Genomic DNA, 16,790 nt, shown 5'->3' on the forward strand with positions numbered 1-16,790 from the left:
TGTCAGTTGAGCCTCATACATCAGCTTCTTCCCCAGTGCTTGTTTCTGATCCTACCTTGAAGTCCTTGATGCCGTTGTAGATGCTGGCAGGAAGGATCTTGTTCTCCCCGCAGCTCCGCGCCTCCGTGACTATCTCGATGACCTGCTCCAGGGCGCAGCGCATTCGGTGGAACACTGCGTCTTTGTTGATGCGCGCCGACTCGCAATCCGGGTGCCTCAGGCAAGTCTTCAGAAAGGAATTCAATGTGAAATGTCAAAGCTCGTGGCCTCTTCTACTCTATTCAGCATCTATCGTCTTTCATGTTTTTTCAACCAGCATTATTCACTCCATTTGTTTTATTTATGATTGTGTGACTTGGGCTGCAGCATGTGTGAAAACTGGACATCGAACACACTTGTGAAGGACTTAAATCTTAAATCTGGACGTTGACGATCCATAACCCTTTCTCCCAGGAGTCCAGTGTTTTGGTGCAGCAGCAGTTTACCTTGGAGGCTGTGAGGAGCATCATGGTGCATTTCTCCAGCACCGCTCTGGCTGCTGCCATCCGCGCTTTCTTCTTCTCGTCCTTCAAGTCCTGTCGCACAAACACACACAAGCGCACACACCAGATGGTAAAGGGAGGCTTTACTCCAGTTAGGGATTCTTAGAACTCTCAGGGTGTCCGTCCGAGGGACATGAAACATCAAAAGTATTTGATCAATCTCTTTCATGCTGGTATGAAGGGACACAGATTCCTCTCACAGAGTGTTCACACATTAAACCGCCTCGGTTAATTGTAATCTAATCAAAAGCGGAGTTACCAGAATAGGATAGAAGATGTGCATGACTGGCTGCATCCCTCTCCCTGCGTTCCCAACAGAAATAGACGGCTCAAATTAGGTAGATACAGGATTTGGAAAGGCAGCTGAATCAACCCCCCGCCCCCCCCGCGGCACTTCTCCATAGATTAAAAAGCTGATGTGATTATCTGTCATTATTTTTGCCTCTGTGCTTGCTTGGCTTCAATACATGAAGATGGTAGATTTACTAAAAGGGGGAGCATGAGTGGGAGTGAATACAAAAACAAAAAAGTAAAAAAAAAACAGAAAAAGAAAACAGGATGGCAAATGAGGAGCGAGAGAGAGCATTAGCTGCAATGTGGAGCGCTGGAAAGAGACGTGATGTGTGTGTCAAAACAGGAGCGCCGATGAAATTCAGAAGGAGGGATGGTCGATCCTCCCTCCCTGTCTAGATATCGCAGCCGCTGCACTTTACATCAGCTTCTGCAGGCAAAGCGCTTTAGCTGCAGTGGTTGGATGTATGCATCAAAGTGGGATTAGCGGCCTCCGACAGTAAAAAGTTAGAAGACTGTTTTCCTGAAGATAGGGGCAAAAGTTTTGTTTTGCAAATTCGCTAAAAAGAATATGTGCTGCCTAGGAAATGGTACCCTGAAAGCACAGGTCAGCTCGTGTTTACATTGAAATGTGATGTTGACAATCTTCGAGGTGTATAAGTCCTACCTGAGACGTTTTTTATGGTTTTTGACACATGAATTGTAAAAACTAACACATGGGTAAATAACTTTGCAAAACAAGAGGAGAAACATTGTCACGCCATTGTTTGATTTCTCTGGGAAGTGTCAATATTTGATGCTTGAATTATTGATATGTTCTGAGTTCGCTTGCACATTGATAGTGTTCAAGTTCTGTTTCACAGTCTAATTCCAGCACCTGCAGAATGCCATATCCATAAAATTACTGCTCGTTAGATGATTTACATCTGCATGAATAAACTAATTACTGTTTGTTCATAAACCACATCATATCTACTTGGAGCCTTTTCGCCAATTTAGGCCACATGCACACACATCTTTGACCCTCTTGACCCAGGAAAGCAGAGGAGTTGGGTTTTCATGACATGCTACTCACGTTCTGTCTGTCTCCGGTGAGGTGGGCGAACTCCACCATCTCGTTGCCAAACTGGCTGAAAATCTGAACAAATTCCTGGAAGGTGCTGACTCTTTCCAGATGGTCAAGGGTTACCAGGACCTGCGAGGAGCCGGGAGATCAGAGCAGTGCGGTAAGCGGCGACATATGGTTTGTGTTCTTCAAGTCCTTTCTGATGTCGCAGGGTTTCAGCAGCAGGTGTAAAACCAGCCAAACACAGGCATAAACCTCTTTATATTCCAAGAGTGAATCTTTTACTTTACGACAGTGCCAAGAAAAACATTTATTATACTAATACATTCATATAGTTCAGTTTATCTTTTAGATTCTGTCTTGAAATATTAAAAGTTTCCTCTCCCGATATTGGAGAGAAACGTTTTTTGCATATTGTTACTTTAAAGGCTCGGTGTGATAAGGTGATAACCCTAAAAAATAAAACTAGCAGATTTAGTCGTTCCAAACCAGCATTTCAGTTAATAGCAGTCCATGAAGGTGCTAATTTAGCTGCTGGGGAAGAAGTTAGCTGGCAGCACTAACGCAGCAGCTCCACGCCAGACAAAGAAGAGGAAGAGATGTAATTGTATTTGCCAGTAATGGAGAACAGGGGGGCTGCTGACTGCCTGTCCAAACGAGGCTAACCAGTCATTATTAGGCCCCCTGTTTCCATTCTTGGCTCAATCTCCAGCTACATCCATATCACAGTCAGAGTCTGGCTAAGAGCATCCGCAGGTACGATGGAGAGGGAGAGAAGTGGAGGGAGGGAGAGGGGGAGAGAGAGGGAGAGAGAGAGAGAGAGAGAGAGAGAGAGAGAGAGAGAGAGAGAGAGAGAGAGAGAGAGAGAGAGAGAGACGTTCTCTGGCTGTGTTTTTTCGTTGTTGCTAAATGTGCTGGTTTCCCTCAATTACCTCCAGAGTGCTCTTTCAAAGAGCCAGTGCTTTTCTATTAGGGAATAAAGGACTGGGAGTGGGGTTTGCAAAGGTGTGTGGGTTCGTGTGTGCACCACCAGGTGTGTGCAGGGGCTACATCCATGCTGCTACATCATCTCTGCTATGGATACGCCTGGCGTCCACACAACCCTGGATTTTTAGAGCAGCTATAATGGAGACATTGTAAATGCTGCTGTTTGAGTGTGAAAACACTGCAATTTAGTCCGGATGGGCTGAAACGGAGCCAGAACACTCGTGTGGGCAGAGATCACTTTAGTTTGAAAAACAGAATTCATGCCTGATCCTTAAAGTCTGCACCAGTCCTACATTTGCATGTCTCACCTTGTTCCGTGACGTGATTATCTGTTTGATAACGATGCGATCAGCTAACACCAGCACTTTAGTGACTGAAGAGAGGAGCAAGCGTGCAGCCTTCACCATCCCTGTCCTTTCACTGAACACGGTGACACATCCGTCTGACTGGGTCGGCAACACCGATCCCACGTCTGTCAGCTGGGCGATGGCATCACCTGCAAAGAGGGTTGAGGTAAGGATACAGTTCTGCTCAGCAATGGTTTTCGTGGTCGCGTTATATGTATATAGAGAGAGAAAAGATAAATCAGCCAGATGAGATCAGTCTGCAGAAGAGGCTTGTTTCTCAGCTTGCTGAATCAACGAAGAGGTGTGAGCAGGTGAGAGGGAGATGGTGCAGTTTGGGGAGAACCAAGAGTTCAGTTTGAAAAGTGGAAGATTACTTTTGGTTTGAGACATTCTGGTTAAACCACAAGACAATTCAGAACGAGTCTTCTCCCAGTTGGGGATGCGGAGCCAGAACATGCTGGAGGTTACATATCTCATCTGGCCTGGGAGTGCCTCGGGATGCCTCAGCAAGGGCTGCAGGATGTGGCTGGGCAGAGAGACCTCCAGGCTACTTTGCTTTGCCTCCTGCCTCTGAGATGTGGAGGCAGAAAATGGAAGAATGGGGAGGTCAAGAGGTTTTTCCAACTTTGCTCTTTATTATAGTTCTGACTCCCGAATACAGTCTGGCCCAATGTTCTTCCATTCTGCCCCTCTTCACCTCTGGGAGAACACACTGTCCTGGACGGAATGAAACAGTCCTATATTCAGCACAGTGGTATGACAGTTATGCAAACCTGACCCAAACACTGCTGGCATGCTATCTGGGTGGTGTGAGCCGTTTTTAAGAGGCGGGGGCACAACTTAGACAAACATGCCAGACACAATTGGCAAACACAGTTGAGCAAACTCATACATATAAGGAATATGCAAATGCAGGGGAGAAAAGTCCAACTTTCCCTCTAAAGGGGGAAGAATGCAAAGTCCTTTTTTAGGCTGAAAATCCATCACAAGAAGAGTCCCTATCAAGAGGAGAATGTCAGGAGTTGAGAGCGCCAGAGAGAAATCTCAGAATAGAGCCCAGAAGGCCGGGGGGGACGGGGAGATGGGTCTCTATCGGGTCAGGCAGCCCGGCTGTCTGTTTGGTTTGGCTGGTCCTTTAGAAGAAGCAGCGCCGGCGAACTGATTGCATCCGACAGGCTGCTTTTCGGTGCCAGCTCTGCTAAACAGTTAAAAACAGAGAGGCCTGGCACACAAAGAATGCTGCACAACATCCCCCCCCCCCCCCCCACAACCCATCCACCCCCATGACACTGGCAGGGTGGATGGCACAGGCCTGACCCATGCTCAACCCCGGCCAATACCCGCCACCGACCCGTATGAATCATATGGTGCAGGGATTTTCATAACCTTAAATAAAAAACAGGAAATCCCACTCGTCCCTTAGTTATTGTCCAAATGTCAGGACCTCTGTGTCATTTATAAAAAGCTGTTTTGCTTCTGAATGGACAATCATGTATCAGGTGAGAGGAATTTTACTATTTCTTTAATCGAGACAAACTAATCCCTGATGTATTGCTAAAGCCCTTAAAGGACATTTAATCTTTACGGAATTTGTAATCCACATGTACATCAGCATCTAAACACTCACATACTGCATCTGCTATGAATTCATCTAGTTCCTGAGCACCGTCCCTGGCCTTGTGACTCTTTCTGAGTGAGAAACAGAGTGATACGGACAGCACGCGAATGAGAGAGTGACACCGCGAGGCTGAGTGAAAGAGACAGAGATCCAACACACATTGCCCTCACTGACCTGCCTCATTGGATCTCTGCACCGCTCTGATGATGGGTAGCATCTAATTAAACTAGTGCTCTCAGCCTCCCTTTATTTCATTCATTATGGCGCACAAGGCCGAAGCCTGCCTGATTAAACTCTCCCTGTAGTTAGGTATTAGAGAAAATGTCAATCCTTCGCTAACTAGCCCTCCTCTCTCCCGGAGATTTAAAAGAATCTTTAAAAAAAAAAAAATTCTCTTTTATCCCTCAAGACGTCTCCATAATTTTTGTTTCAAATGGACAGAGATGACACCAAAAAAGTTATTGAGAAAATAAATCAGGAGACAGTTTCTGTCGGGAGAATCGCAAGAGAAAACTGTGGGAGGAACTCTCAAGGTGAGGTGGAATAAATTAGTCACAGTGGGCAACACAGACAAACACACATCTACCTCACTTGGCCTGACATATGCACACACTGGCACATTTTCTCATCGGTCCATTCCCCTCCTCCTTCTCCTCCTCCTCCCATCAGCACTCTCTTTGTCCAGGTTTTAGCAGTCTTTACAAATTAGCGCTGTGCTCGGATTAAATGCTTTGCTACACAAACTGGTTCCCCCACAACACAAACCTATTATCACAGTGTTGTGTCTAAATTCTTATCCGGTGTGATATTGTTTCCCGGGCTGCTCGTGAGAAGGCTAAATGCAGTCATTGTTTTTGCCTGATACGAACTAATTTGCAGAGATATAAAGAAGAGTTTTCTCCCCCCGAGCAAGTTGCAATGATCTGCAAAAAGAACGTACAGATGGACAGGAGGACACACGGGTGACGATCTGTGCCTCCAGTGTTTGTTTGAAAGACATCTGAACAGAAAAAAGAAACACCTTTTTGACAGAACCCTCACCTCCTCCATCTTGGGTTCAATAAAACCTGACAGTCATCCCTGAAACAGTGAACCACACTTTCTTCTTTAATCACCCTGGTTGACACTGTTTCCCAGCACCCTGAAACTCTCTGTACCTCTTTCTCTCGCTCAGTTTTTACCCTGGATTTATCCCTCTTTGCATAACACAACTGCAATATATGAGGCGGCGCATATTAGGAAAACTAAAGCTCCTTTAATTTTGCCAAAAGCCTGGTGCATAAAGTCTCCAGGAACCTTTCTATCAGAATTTATTATGCAGTGCTTTCCAACTCAGTGCGGACGCATTAATTCCCCTCATTCTACACGGCACCCTTGGGTGAAGGAGCTGTGTTCTTTTTTTGCAGCCTGTACTTCCAACCTAATAACAACAATGTCTTTAGATCACTCCCGAGGTCCCCTGGTGTAATACAGCTTGACAACCGGGCTGTCCAGACTAATCGAAGTTTGCTCAAATTTGATAACACCGTGAAGCCTGAAGGTCAAGTCCCACGCTTTATGAAACTGTCACAGTTTGTCGGAACAAAAAAAGCACAGATGAGGGGACAATAACTTAAATCCTAGTGATCAACCGGCTTTAATTCCCTCTGTGGCAAGTTCTGGACGTCATTAAGCCCCAGACGCTCCGGATGCAGTGTGAAGAAGCCTTGAGGGTGACGAGCTCTCACAGACTTTTGCAGGATAAAAATCACAAAATAAGAGCCACCAGGAAAATACCTTAAAATGTGTTGTAAATCTAGCAGTTCAGCAAAAAGTCAAGTAGGTAATGCGATCAAGGCAAATTAACATACCTGCTCTGCGCGCCTCGAAGCAGGCCTGACCCATCTCATCCTTCAGCTCCTGGTTCTCTCCGGCGATGGCTTCCCCGACAGCAACAAAGCGTCCCACAGCCACACTCACTGCCTGGCCCACCCTGTGTATGGCTGCCAGGGTGCGCTCAGACTTCTTTGGCTTGTCTTTATGGTTGATCAGAGTTGTGATCTGCAGGAATGTGAGAAAAGAAGCAAAGGGGCAAGCAGGGTGTTACTTAGGTTCGAGGAAAAGAACTCAAAACTCACTGTTTGGACTTTTTAAAAATGAAACTCAGTGAATCACAAAACAGCAGCACTGATCTTTTTTTCGAAAATTCTAAATTAAAAACGTATTTTACTGATGTGGCTCACTGAAAATTTTAAAGTGGGTTTTCAAAAATGGAATCTGATAACAATGCTACAATACATAAATGCGTACTTTGATATTGCTCTGTTATAAAGATTTTTCTAATAAACTTTTTTGGGGGGCTTTAATTCGATTTTTTCTGCATGAAACAACCCAAATAAAATAATGATATTCAGTTCACAATAACATGAAAAGAGCAGATCCACATATTTATGATGCTGGAACCAGACAATGTTTGGCAATTTTTGTTTGACAAACAATTGATTGGTTCTCATTGGCTCGGTTAGAATTTCCCACAGGGAGTAAGAAGCATCTCTGGTATTCTCTGCTGTGTGGTTAACTCATGTTTCCATTGATTGCTCTGAGCCTGGAGGCAAGATAAACAAATGACAGTTGCCTAGTTGCCAAACTAAAATCATGACTCCTTGTACAACATTGAAAATATGCTGTTATGCCTCTAAAGAACATCCCTGATAAGGAAGCACGGTGAGTCTGGAGCGTGCACTCCATTTGCTTATCTGAAGAAGAGAAGGGTTTCCTGCCAGTGCAGCGACAGGTGGAGATAACATTTAGGGAGATGTAGAGCATGTGAGTAACCTGCAGTGTGGCAGAAAGAGAGAGAGAGAGCACGTCCCCAACACAGACCGCCACCCAACATCACTCACACAATATATTTCTGAAACATCATGTGGAAGACCAGCGAGAGACGCAGCAGATGGGAGAAGTCATTCCTGTCATGTGTGACTTACTGTTTATGTGAGAGTCCACCGCCGTGTATACAGAAACACACTCAGGTGGGGCTGCTTAGTGGTAATTGAGAGTATCAATTATGTATGGATGAGCCAATTATCATCTATTATTTATTGATTTGGCCTCTTTGTGCGTGTGTGTGTATGTGTGTGTGTGTGTGGGTGTGTGTGTGTGTATCTGGGACAGCGGCAGATTGTTTTACAGCTGTGGGCTTCAGATGGCTGCCTGAAAATGATTATATTTGAGTGTTTTTATCTTTGTTTCTGTTATTATTGATCACACCACTACTTTTTAGTATCGCTATTATTATCAACCAGTTTGACTGGGTTTAAAAAGAGCATTTACACAGCTCCCCCTGTCTCCTTATCCTCACTCTCCTCTCTCCCCCATTTCTCTCCTTTCAACCTAACTGGTGGAGGCAGTGTCGCCCACCCTGCGTGCGAGGTTTAATCCTGGTAAAGGGGAGTTTTTCCTCCCCACTGTTACCCAGTGCTTGCTCATTGTGGGAACTGTTGGGTTTTCTCAAAGTAAAGTGTCTTGAGATAAATGTATGTTGTTAAAAAAAGCTTGAATTAGTCCTCCAACTTCTTAAGACATTAACCACATTAAAACTGTACACCCGCCTCACCAACAGTTTCATCAAGTGTCTCTAGATTGCCTTGCCTTGAACAAAAAAGCCTATTATAATAATTCTGCAAAATATTTTTTTTGACAGTGAAATGTTGTCTCCCTCTTACTATGACTACAGTTTTCTCTAATGCACTGAAATAAGTTAGAAAGGTTTTTTCCTGCTCTCCTTTCTCCGGCAGACTATTGTTCTGCCGCAGCACCATGATGACCTGAAAGTGCTCATTCTTTTGCTCCGTCACTCATCACTTAATGTTTCGCTCCGTCTTTATTATCTCCGAATTAAGCTTCCCTTCCTGCCAGCTCGCTCTTTTTCACCGACTCATCCCCATAGAGGAGGAGGATACTGCTCAGAGAAGACAAGCGCCGGCTGATTGGACATTATGTGGTCGAACAGAAGGGATGAGGGCGCTGTGAAACAAGATTCAACCCCAAGTCACAAATGGACTGCAAAGTGTCAGGTGTATGGTTACACAGCAAACCGCAGCAAAACTCCCAAAGGTTATTTAAACCATTTAAAATTGTATTTGTATTGTACGTTTATTGTGATGAAAAACTCTGGGTAAATAGAGTCTGGTGTCAATCAATGTTAGGAACAGTGTCTGAGATGCAGCTGATCTTGAAGCCAGCCCACATCAGGTGATGGCTCAGCTGACTCCCTTCCACACTTTCAGGCAAAACTCAGACAAGGCTCCTCATTTATTTTATCCTCTGTAAGCCATTTTGCAACCCAGCTCCACCCTTTTTCATGCTGCGTTTGAGTTATTCAGTTTCATTTCTGTTGTCATTGTTCTGTTCCCTTCGGGGGTCTTGCTGCCGCGCTCTCGGTCTTAATCTTTCCATGTAGGCAAATGGTAAGACGGAGAGTCTAAGGCTTTCAGGCTTTCCACGTATATGCAAGTGGAAGGGCAGTGAGGTCAGAACAGAGACATTCCATCAAACGTACCTTATGCAGAGGGAAATTAAGTTGTTTTGACAAAAGTGGTCCTGACTGAAATATGTATAAATTATACATTCATGTTTTTACACTCTAATATAAGCATCAGCTCCCTTTTAAAATCTGGTCAAATTGGTTGTAATGGTGTTTGAGTACGAGAAACACTATAGTCGAGACGTTGTTACATTTGTGTGTTTGTGTGTGTGTGATAGAGAGAGAATGAATGAGCGAGTGAGAGAATAACAATAATATTGTAAGAGTGTGTGTGTGTGTGGGGGGGATTGCCTGTTAAGTGTGTGTCCGTGTGTAGTTAGCGTAGTTCTACACACACCAGCACCTCTGAAGCGGACGTCAAGAGGAAAAGAGGAAGAGAAAGTGACGAGTGGACAAGAGGGAAACAGAAGAGGGTCAAAAGTGACACCAGCAGAAAACCTAATTACACGTCTTCCTGTGTGAAGAAGACTCCTACACTGCAACAGCTGAGGAGGCTGAGGTTAGTTTAACACGTTTAAGACAGTGTGTCTGTGAAAGATAAACAGAGAGAGAGCGAGAGCGAGAGCGAGAGAGAGAGGGGGGTCAGAGAATAACCACTGGCTGGGATTTCCTTCATGAGAGTTCAGTGGGTGGGAACATTCACTGGGCTGTGCAAACAGGAACATGGCAGGGTGGAGAGCACATAATATTGATACAGTGCCATCGCATGACACAGGACTTTGTGTTTGTGTGTATCAACGGAACTTGTGTCAGCCTCATTATAAAGACACAATGGAAACTGCACATTCATTCTACAGTTGTCAGTGAATCACAGATTTTAAGTTAAGTTTTAACCAAAATATAAGAATTTTTAATGCCTTTTTCTACAAACCCCTTTTTTTATTAAAAAAAGTTACATCTGGAGTTTGACCACTAGTACCGTAAAGGAATGTTTGGGTTATCAATGATTTACTGAATCTACACTTTGTCTACGTGAAAACAATAAAAGCAAAAAAAGGCCAAACTTCACATATGTTTAATGCAGTCAACACAACAAAAACTATTCAAGAAGTTTGCCTAAGTAACAATGATAACAATAACAATAAATTTGTTATGTATATAAAGCTTTTTCTATGCTCAAAAACACTTAACGGGTAAGAAACAGCGAAAGTAAATAAAAGTAGGTAACTAACGTGTAAAATACACATCATAATCACATGGAAATATGAAAGACAAAATAAAAAGTAGGGAATAATATTTGAAACAAGACATTTTGAATCACTGATTGTGGAAACCAGGCTGCCAACTTTCAGTTTCACTTCTTCTATTCGGACACAAAGTCCAAAGAGTTTAAATTCCCAGCTTTACTGTAGATTTTCTAATATTTTGCTGCAGTTTACTCATTCTCTCTGTTCAACAAACCCCTCTCCTCCATAACATGCTGCTGTGCTCTGGTGCACACCGGCAGTGGTTGAATGCCAATGAGCATTACCAGCCGGACAGCAACCAGCTCAGAGCCTCCAGAAGCCACAGAGGATTTATATGTGACATGAAATCCGTGAAACGAGCACAAATGTTGCTTGGATGCAAAGTCGGCCTCCAACTGGTTTGTCACCTCAAGCTGAATGCTTCCACCACCTCAATAAAACTTTATGCCCTCGACCTGGACCCAGAAACGATTTAATGTGCTTTCTAGTGTGATGAATGCCGGAGGCATTGCGGGAATAAACATGGCAGTATATTATTGTTAAGTGGCCTATTTGTCGTTTACTGCTTTGAAAAAATTATCACATGATCTGACATGATTGAGAGGAAAACCCTGCTCCTTCACAGTGGATGAGTCTCTCAGAGCTGCTCTGCCTTCCCTCTCCTTTTTGTTACCTTCTCCCCCCAACCAGTCGACCAAACCATTCACCTCTCATCTCTTTGTTCTCCATAATTAGGAGGACGATCACAATACCATAAAAACCACATCAACAGCCCACACTGAGCCACACAATACACTAACAGAGCCCACCCATTGGGGAGCAGGAAATCTACACGAACACCTCAAGGACACAGTGACCGACTATAAATCAGCAGGGAAACAAAAGCTGGAAACATTTGTGGCTGCCTCCCATGGCTACTGATTGAGTGTCACTGAATGGCAATGCTGGGAGAAAGTTTGCCATTATCAGTCAATTTCTTTCTGCCTGTATTAATTTCTTTTCATGTACATTCCAATGGCAAATTTGTGCCGTTCATTTGTTCAGATCTTAACGAGGCCAGAGATGTATACAAGTGAGTGTGATAAGCTCATCCTTGAGGCCAGAGGGGGCTTCTATTTAACACAAGTAGTAAACATTCAGCACGGTAAATGCTTGGTTGGCGAATTAATGTTGGCCTTGCTTATTTGTCTAATTTATATCTCACTCTTCTTCTTTTTAAGCATTACTTGGTCTGCTGAATCAATATTTTAGATTAGAAACAGAACACAACCAAAGGAACTCATCATTCATCCATTACAAGGCAGCAACAAGGATTTCCATGTAAACCATCCATCTATCGTGACAGCACAGCTCATTTCTGTCTTTTTAGGCGTGTGTTTGTGTGTGTGTGTGTGTGTGTGTGTGGACTTAAGCATTTACATTGCTGCAGTGCTGCTGTATGAATGTGTTTGAATAAATGTTTTGTGTATGGGGCAGGAAATAATTGGATAGTGTGGAGAAACAGCTACAAGGCAGATCAAAACAAAAAAGGGAGGTTTAACATTTTTACTTGCTATAATTATTACTTACAATAATTATGCGTATTCTCCAGTATATCCCCAGTAACTCTACGAGCCTCCTGTTTCCTTGCATCTCACACTGTCGTTTTAATTGCACACATTCTGCAGCACAGGGATCACTTGGTTAAAACAACGGGAATCTCATTCCAGTCCATCAGCAGTATGGGATCATTGTTACAGCGAGGTAGAAAGTTAATCTGAATGTTTGTCTTCTCCGTGGCGTGTTACTCCGGGAGGTTTCCAGACATTATTTTTGTCTTGCAGAGTGTCTGAACTGTGGTGCCCTTGAAAAAGCAGAGTTTCTATTTGGCCTTTATTGATGTAAGGCGAGATGCGGCTGGCTGTTGGCTTGGGGACCAGGAGGAGAAAAAAAGGGATGAAAGTAGCACTGAACATGCACTTTAATGGGAGAGAAAATTCCTTATGAATTGGCTTGAGCAGACGGGTGCTTGATGCGGTACCGTTCAACGGCCAGACTCGAGACGGGAAGCCAGGGGATGAAAAGAGATATGAGGGAGTACGGAGGAGAGCAGGTACAGAAGGATGAGGAGAAAAGGAACATCAGCTTGTCCCGTCTTGTTTCTTTCTCACTGTGTATCTGGTGTCATCCCTCTTTTTCCCTCCCTAGTGGCTTCCGTCTTCGGCCTTCAGCCACCTCTCTTCTTGAAGTTTTCTCTGTGCACTAAATGATTTGAGTTTGTCTCTAAGACAGTACAGCTGAGCAGAGTGTGGTAAGTGTGTGTGGGGAGAGAAGACAGAACGACAGAAGGATGTAAAGTGATAGAGAAAGTGAGTCTTATCGGTGCAGAGAGACTTTGCTTGTTGTAAGGAGAAAGCACCAAATCTAACTGAGGGCCCTGGGTCCTGCAAAGGCTCCGCAAAATACTGATAGGAGCCCAAAGTCCTACAATTTAAAAGCTGCATCAAACTAATCTCCCTCTTTCCTGCATGCGTACACTAACTTACCCACCCACCCACACACACACAAACAGCTAATTTCCCACGGACAAAGGTGGAGAGTGCATTGATTTGGCAGCGGTAGTAGTTGCCGCTGTGAACTGATTGAACGCAGATGGTTTTACGCGGCAAGGCAGATAATTCCAGAGAAAGGGATGGTTGAACCGGTGAGTGCCTATACAGCCACAGGATGGGTAGGATAATAGCAACTGATTTCCAAAGAAAAGAGGCAGAGGGGGGAGAGGGGCACAACACACAGAGCAGGTGATGGATGTGGGAAGAGGCCAACTGACAGGCAAGCTGGCGGCCATGCAGCGGAGCCAACAAACAGATCTGCATTCTTGTGTATTTATGCCTGAAGGGAAGCATCTCCATGTACTTTCCATCCAGGCCTTTCATTGAACTTTGCTGTTGCATGAGAACGCTACTTTTTTTCTCTTCTTTGCCACAATTATTGCAGCATTAATTTGATCAATTCACTATAATTGCTTTCAATGGTAACATGTTAGGTTAAACTCGTGTTTTTTGTCCCACTGAGTCGGGTGGGATAAGCACAAAATCCTATTATTATTAGTTCTTACATGATTTATAATCCCCACAAAGTACGGCAAAACTGAACTCATTACCACGCCAGAGCTGCAAAGTTTATTATTTCAACAAATAATTGAATATCATTACGTTTAATAAATCATTAAAAGATACCATTGCCTGTTGTAATGAATTATTCACATTTTAAATTGCTTGAAGGCTCACCTGCATGTTAGTTAATAAATCTTTCCTGCATCCTCGTGACATTTTCTTATCTAACTCTACGCAGGGGAGCAAATAAGTGTCAAGCTATTGTTATATATATAGCATTTTTTATCCGTTTTAATGATCGTAGTCTCTACAGACACAATAAACATTGTGCGGGTGGGACGGAGGGCGGAATGTGGTAACACAGATCAGGAGACGAGCACATGACACAAACCTTAGCCCACTCGCTCATGTACGCCAACAGACGTGCAGCCAGTGAGACAGAAGGGCAGGAGGACACTGATAGAGGTAGACAGAGCGAAGTGGGGGGGTGGGGGGGGGGTGCAAAGCAGGCTCTTGGGCTCACGGACACACACAGACAAACAGAGAGAGGGGCTAGAAGACTGTAAAGACAACCTGAACAATAAACCGGCTATAAGCAGATGCACGCGTATGGATGTTAAACCAGATTGTACCTCGTTGGGAAAGGGCACTGTTTGGCCTTCGATGAGCTTTGGCTCAGCGATCAGCGATCACATTTGAATATTGTGGACAGGCAGGTTCAATCCCAGTCATACACCGGAGAGGAAGGTTATCACAGAGGAATAATAACTAGGTTGCTATATATCTACTCAATTGGGACGGGAGAATCTGAATGACAGATACAGAGTTTCTTACAGATGCACAGTCAAGGCCTTTTACAAAGAGGTGAAAGAAATAACAGTGGAATAACAATCAATGAGCGGCACAATGATAACTTGTGTAACAATTACGAGTCAGTTTCTGTGGGTAACCTCGAAAAAGTCAGATGAAAATGTTCATATAAATTCATGAGTAAAAAGCCTCTGACACGTTGACCCCTTCAATTCTGCTGAAATAACTAACACTTCTGACATCAGACATCAAAATGGTTCACAATAAAACAATCATTTCCAAAGGTGGATTCGCTTTTGATAGTCCGAAGCTCAGGAGGTCATTGTTGGGGAAACACATTAACAGCTGAAGGAGCACAGGTGCTTTCCAAGGACACAACTGGAGGACAAGGAGGTCATAGCCCATCACATGTGAGTGACTGTGTAGTGTGCGTGTGTATTCACGGGTGACGGGTTGGGCCGCGGGACATATGCTAACGGTCTTGATTCGACTTGGAGAGAATTGCGGGTAACAGGTAGAGTCCGGTCCGGGGCTCTGCAGGTGAAGGTCTGCAAAAATGGACCCGTGACGGACTCGGCTGTGTTGTGTTAGAAATATTTTGATACTAGTGCCAGAACAATGCATTTAAATACAAAGTTTGGAGAAAGATTGATGTTTTCATTCAAAGATGAATCCTGCTTTAAACAAAAGAAGCCTTCTTTTTTTAGGCCCTCATGTTGGGGGCATGATGAAATATGTCCTTGTTCTCAGTATAAACAATCACTACTTCCTCCACTTGCGTGCTGGAGAGAGAGAGAGAGACCACACGTGTGCCCTGCTAGTATGTTAGCAGACACAGTGTTGTGGTCCTGGGCTCTGTTCCAAAACATTATGCTAAGCCACGACTATGAGGCAAAGTATTAATACAGTGGTGTTTTAATAGGAAACATTCCACCGCCTACTTTTGGAATTGAGACTTTTAACTCCTAAGAACCTTTTTACCTCTTTATTATACCAATGAGTATTTTAGAAACATGCTCATTGTGTGTTGCATGGGAGGTTGGAGGCTGACATTTGAAAATGTAGGTAAATATAAAGCTGGTTAAAACAAGCTACTTGGCCCTCTGACAACTGTGGCATGCCAAGGCCTTGGTGTCTGCATAGTTACACAGTGCTAGGGTAGAGAAAAGACAGCCACTCACACACACACACACACACACACACACAGACAGATTGCATTCAACAGAGCACAATACCTCTTTTCATTCCTCCTTGCAAACGTAACTCTCTGAAAAGTAGGTGGGAGGGAGACAGAGAGAAACAGACAGAGGGAGACAAAGGGAAAGTCAGGGAGGGGTCGACCAAGGAGAGGAGAGTTGGAGAGCCCTCAACACAACGTGACTGCTGGGTCAAACTCCCTCTGGCCGTCTCAGCTGTTCACCTGCCCCCCCGCCATTCTACCTGGGGAAGCATATACCCCGGGGGTATGAGGTGCATGCTCCAGACAGCATTAAGCTCTAACATCTTCTCTGTGCTTTAAGCATTGACTGAAGTATGTGACTGCTGTATTAAAGATTTTCAAAATTCTAAACTATTGAGCACAGGCAAGAGATCAAAAAAAAAAAATGTACTTAGGCCTTGTCTACACTACTGCAGATATATTTGGAACCAATATTTTCCACACCCTTAAAAAAAAATAAAAAATCCCTCCACATGACGTTCGCTGTACAAAATATCTTGGTTCCCTGATGGGAACACGAAAACGACAACAAACGCACAAACAGACATGCCAAGCCAGTAGGTGGCAATAAAGTCTACATCAATGATCCGTCAAATACCAGAGAAGAACGCTTTATTGGGCGAGGCAGATATTTTTTAATGCTAATTTGTAGCAGATGCTAAATCTAGCTGTAAACTTTAAATCAGACCATGTAGCTCTGGCCAATCGTAGAGAAACTGGTTCATCGCCGCCATTGTTTTAGTTGTTTCTGGCACATGCTCATTAAACAAAGCAACACTGGGCAATGCATGATATAAGCCGTGATGTCATCGTTTACCTCGTTGTACATGTATGTTTACGTGAAAATCTGAAATTTTTGGAAATCTGCACTTTGGAAGGACCCCTAAGTGACTTCAAAAGCCATTTGGGTGTGGACGCGAGGACCAAATGCAGAGAAGAAGTGAGTGTGGACAGTTTGTGAGTCAAAGTCTAAAATTAGCCTTTGTTCCTGATTTTGGGATTAAACCACTAAGTAAACAAGACTGAGGAACGATCAAACCAGGCTGATTCAATCTCTGGCACTTTTAAAAAATACTGGATACATTTCAGTGGCAAACCAAAAA

General features: G+C 43.9%; 1 protein-coding gene across 1 annotated transcript in view; it reads right to left on the bottom strand.

The window, feature by feature from the left end:
- ctnnal1 (catenin (cadherin-associated protein), alpha-like 1) overlaps positions 1 to 16,790 on the bottom strand; it is a 46,628-nt gene that overhangs the window by 13,067 nt on the left and 16,771 nt on the right. Inside the window, exons 2-6 of the mRNA XM_053446970.1 lie at positions 6,702 to 6,891; positions 3,195 to 3,382; positions 1,909 to 2,028; positions 486 to 575; positions 56 to 226 (exon numbers count right to left, since the gene is read on the bottom strand). Coding sequence (XP_053302945.1) covers positions 56 to 226; positions 486 to 575; positions 1,909 to 2,028; positions 3,195 to 3,382; positions 6,702 to 6,891 — 759 coding nt within the window. The remainder of the gene's footprint in view (positions 1 to 55; positions 227 to 485; positions 576 to 1,908; positions 2,029 to 3,194; positions 3,383 to 6,701; positions 6,892 to 16,790) is intronic.

The sequence above is a fragment of the Pleuronectes platessa genome, chromosome 18, assembly GCF_947347685.1.
Source record: "Pleuronectes platessa chromosome 18, fPlePla1.1, whole genome shotgun sequence".
Taxonomy (NCBI): domain Eukaryota; kingdom Metazoa; phylum Chordata; class Actinopteri; order Pleuronectiformes; family Pleuronectidae; genus Pleuronectes; species Pleuronectes platessa.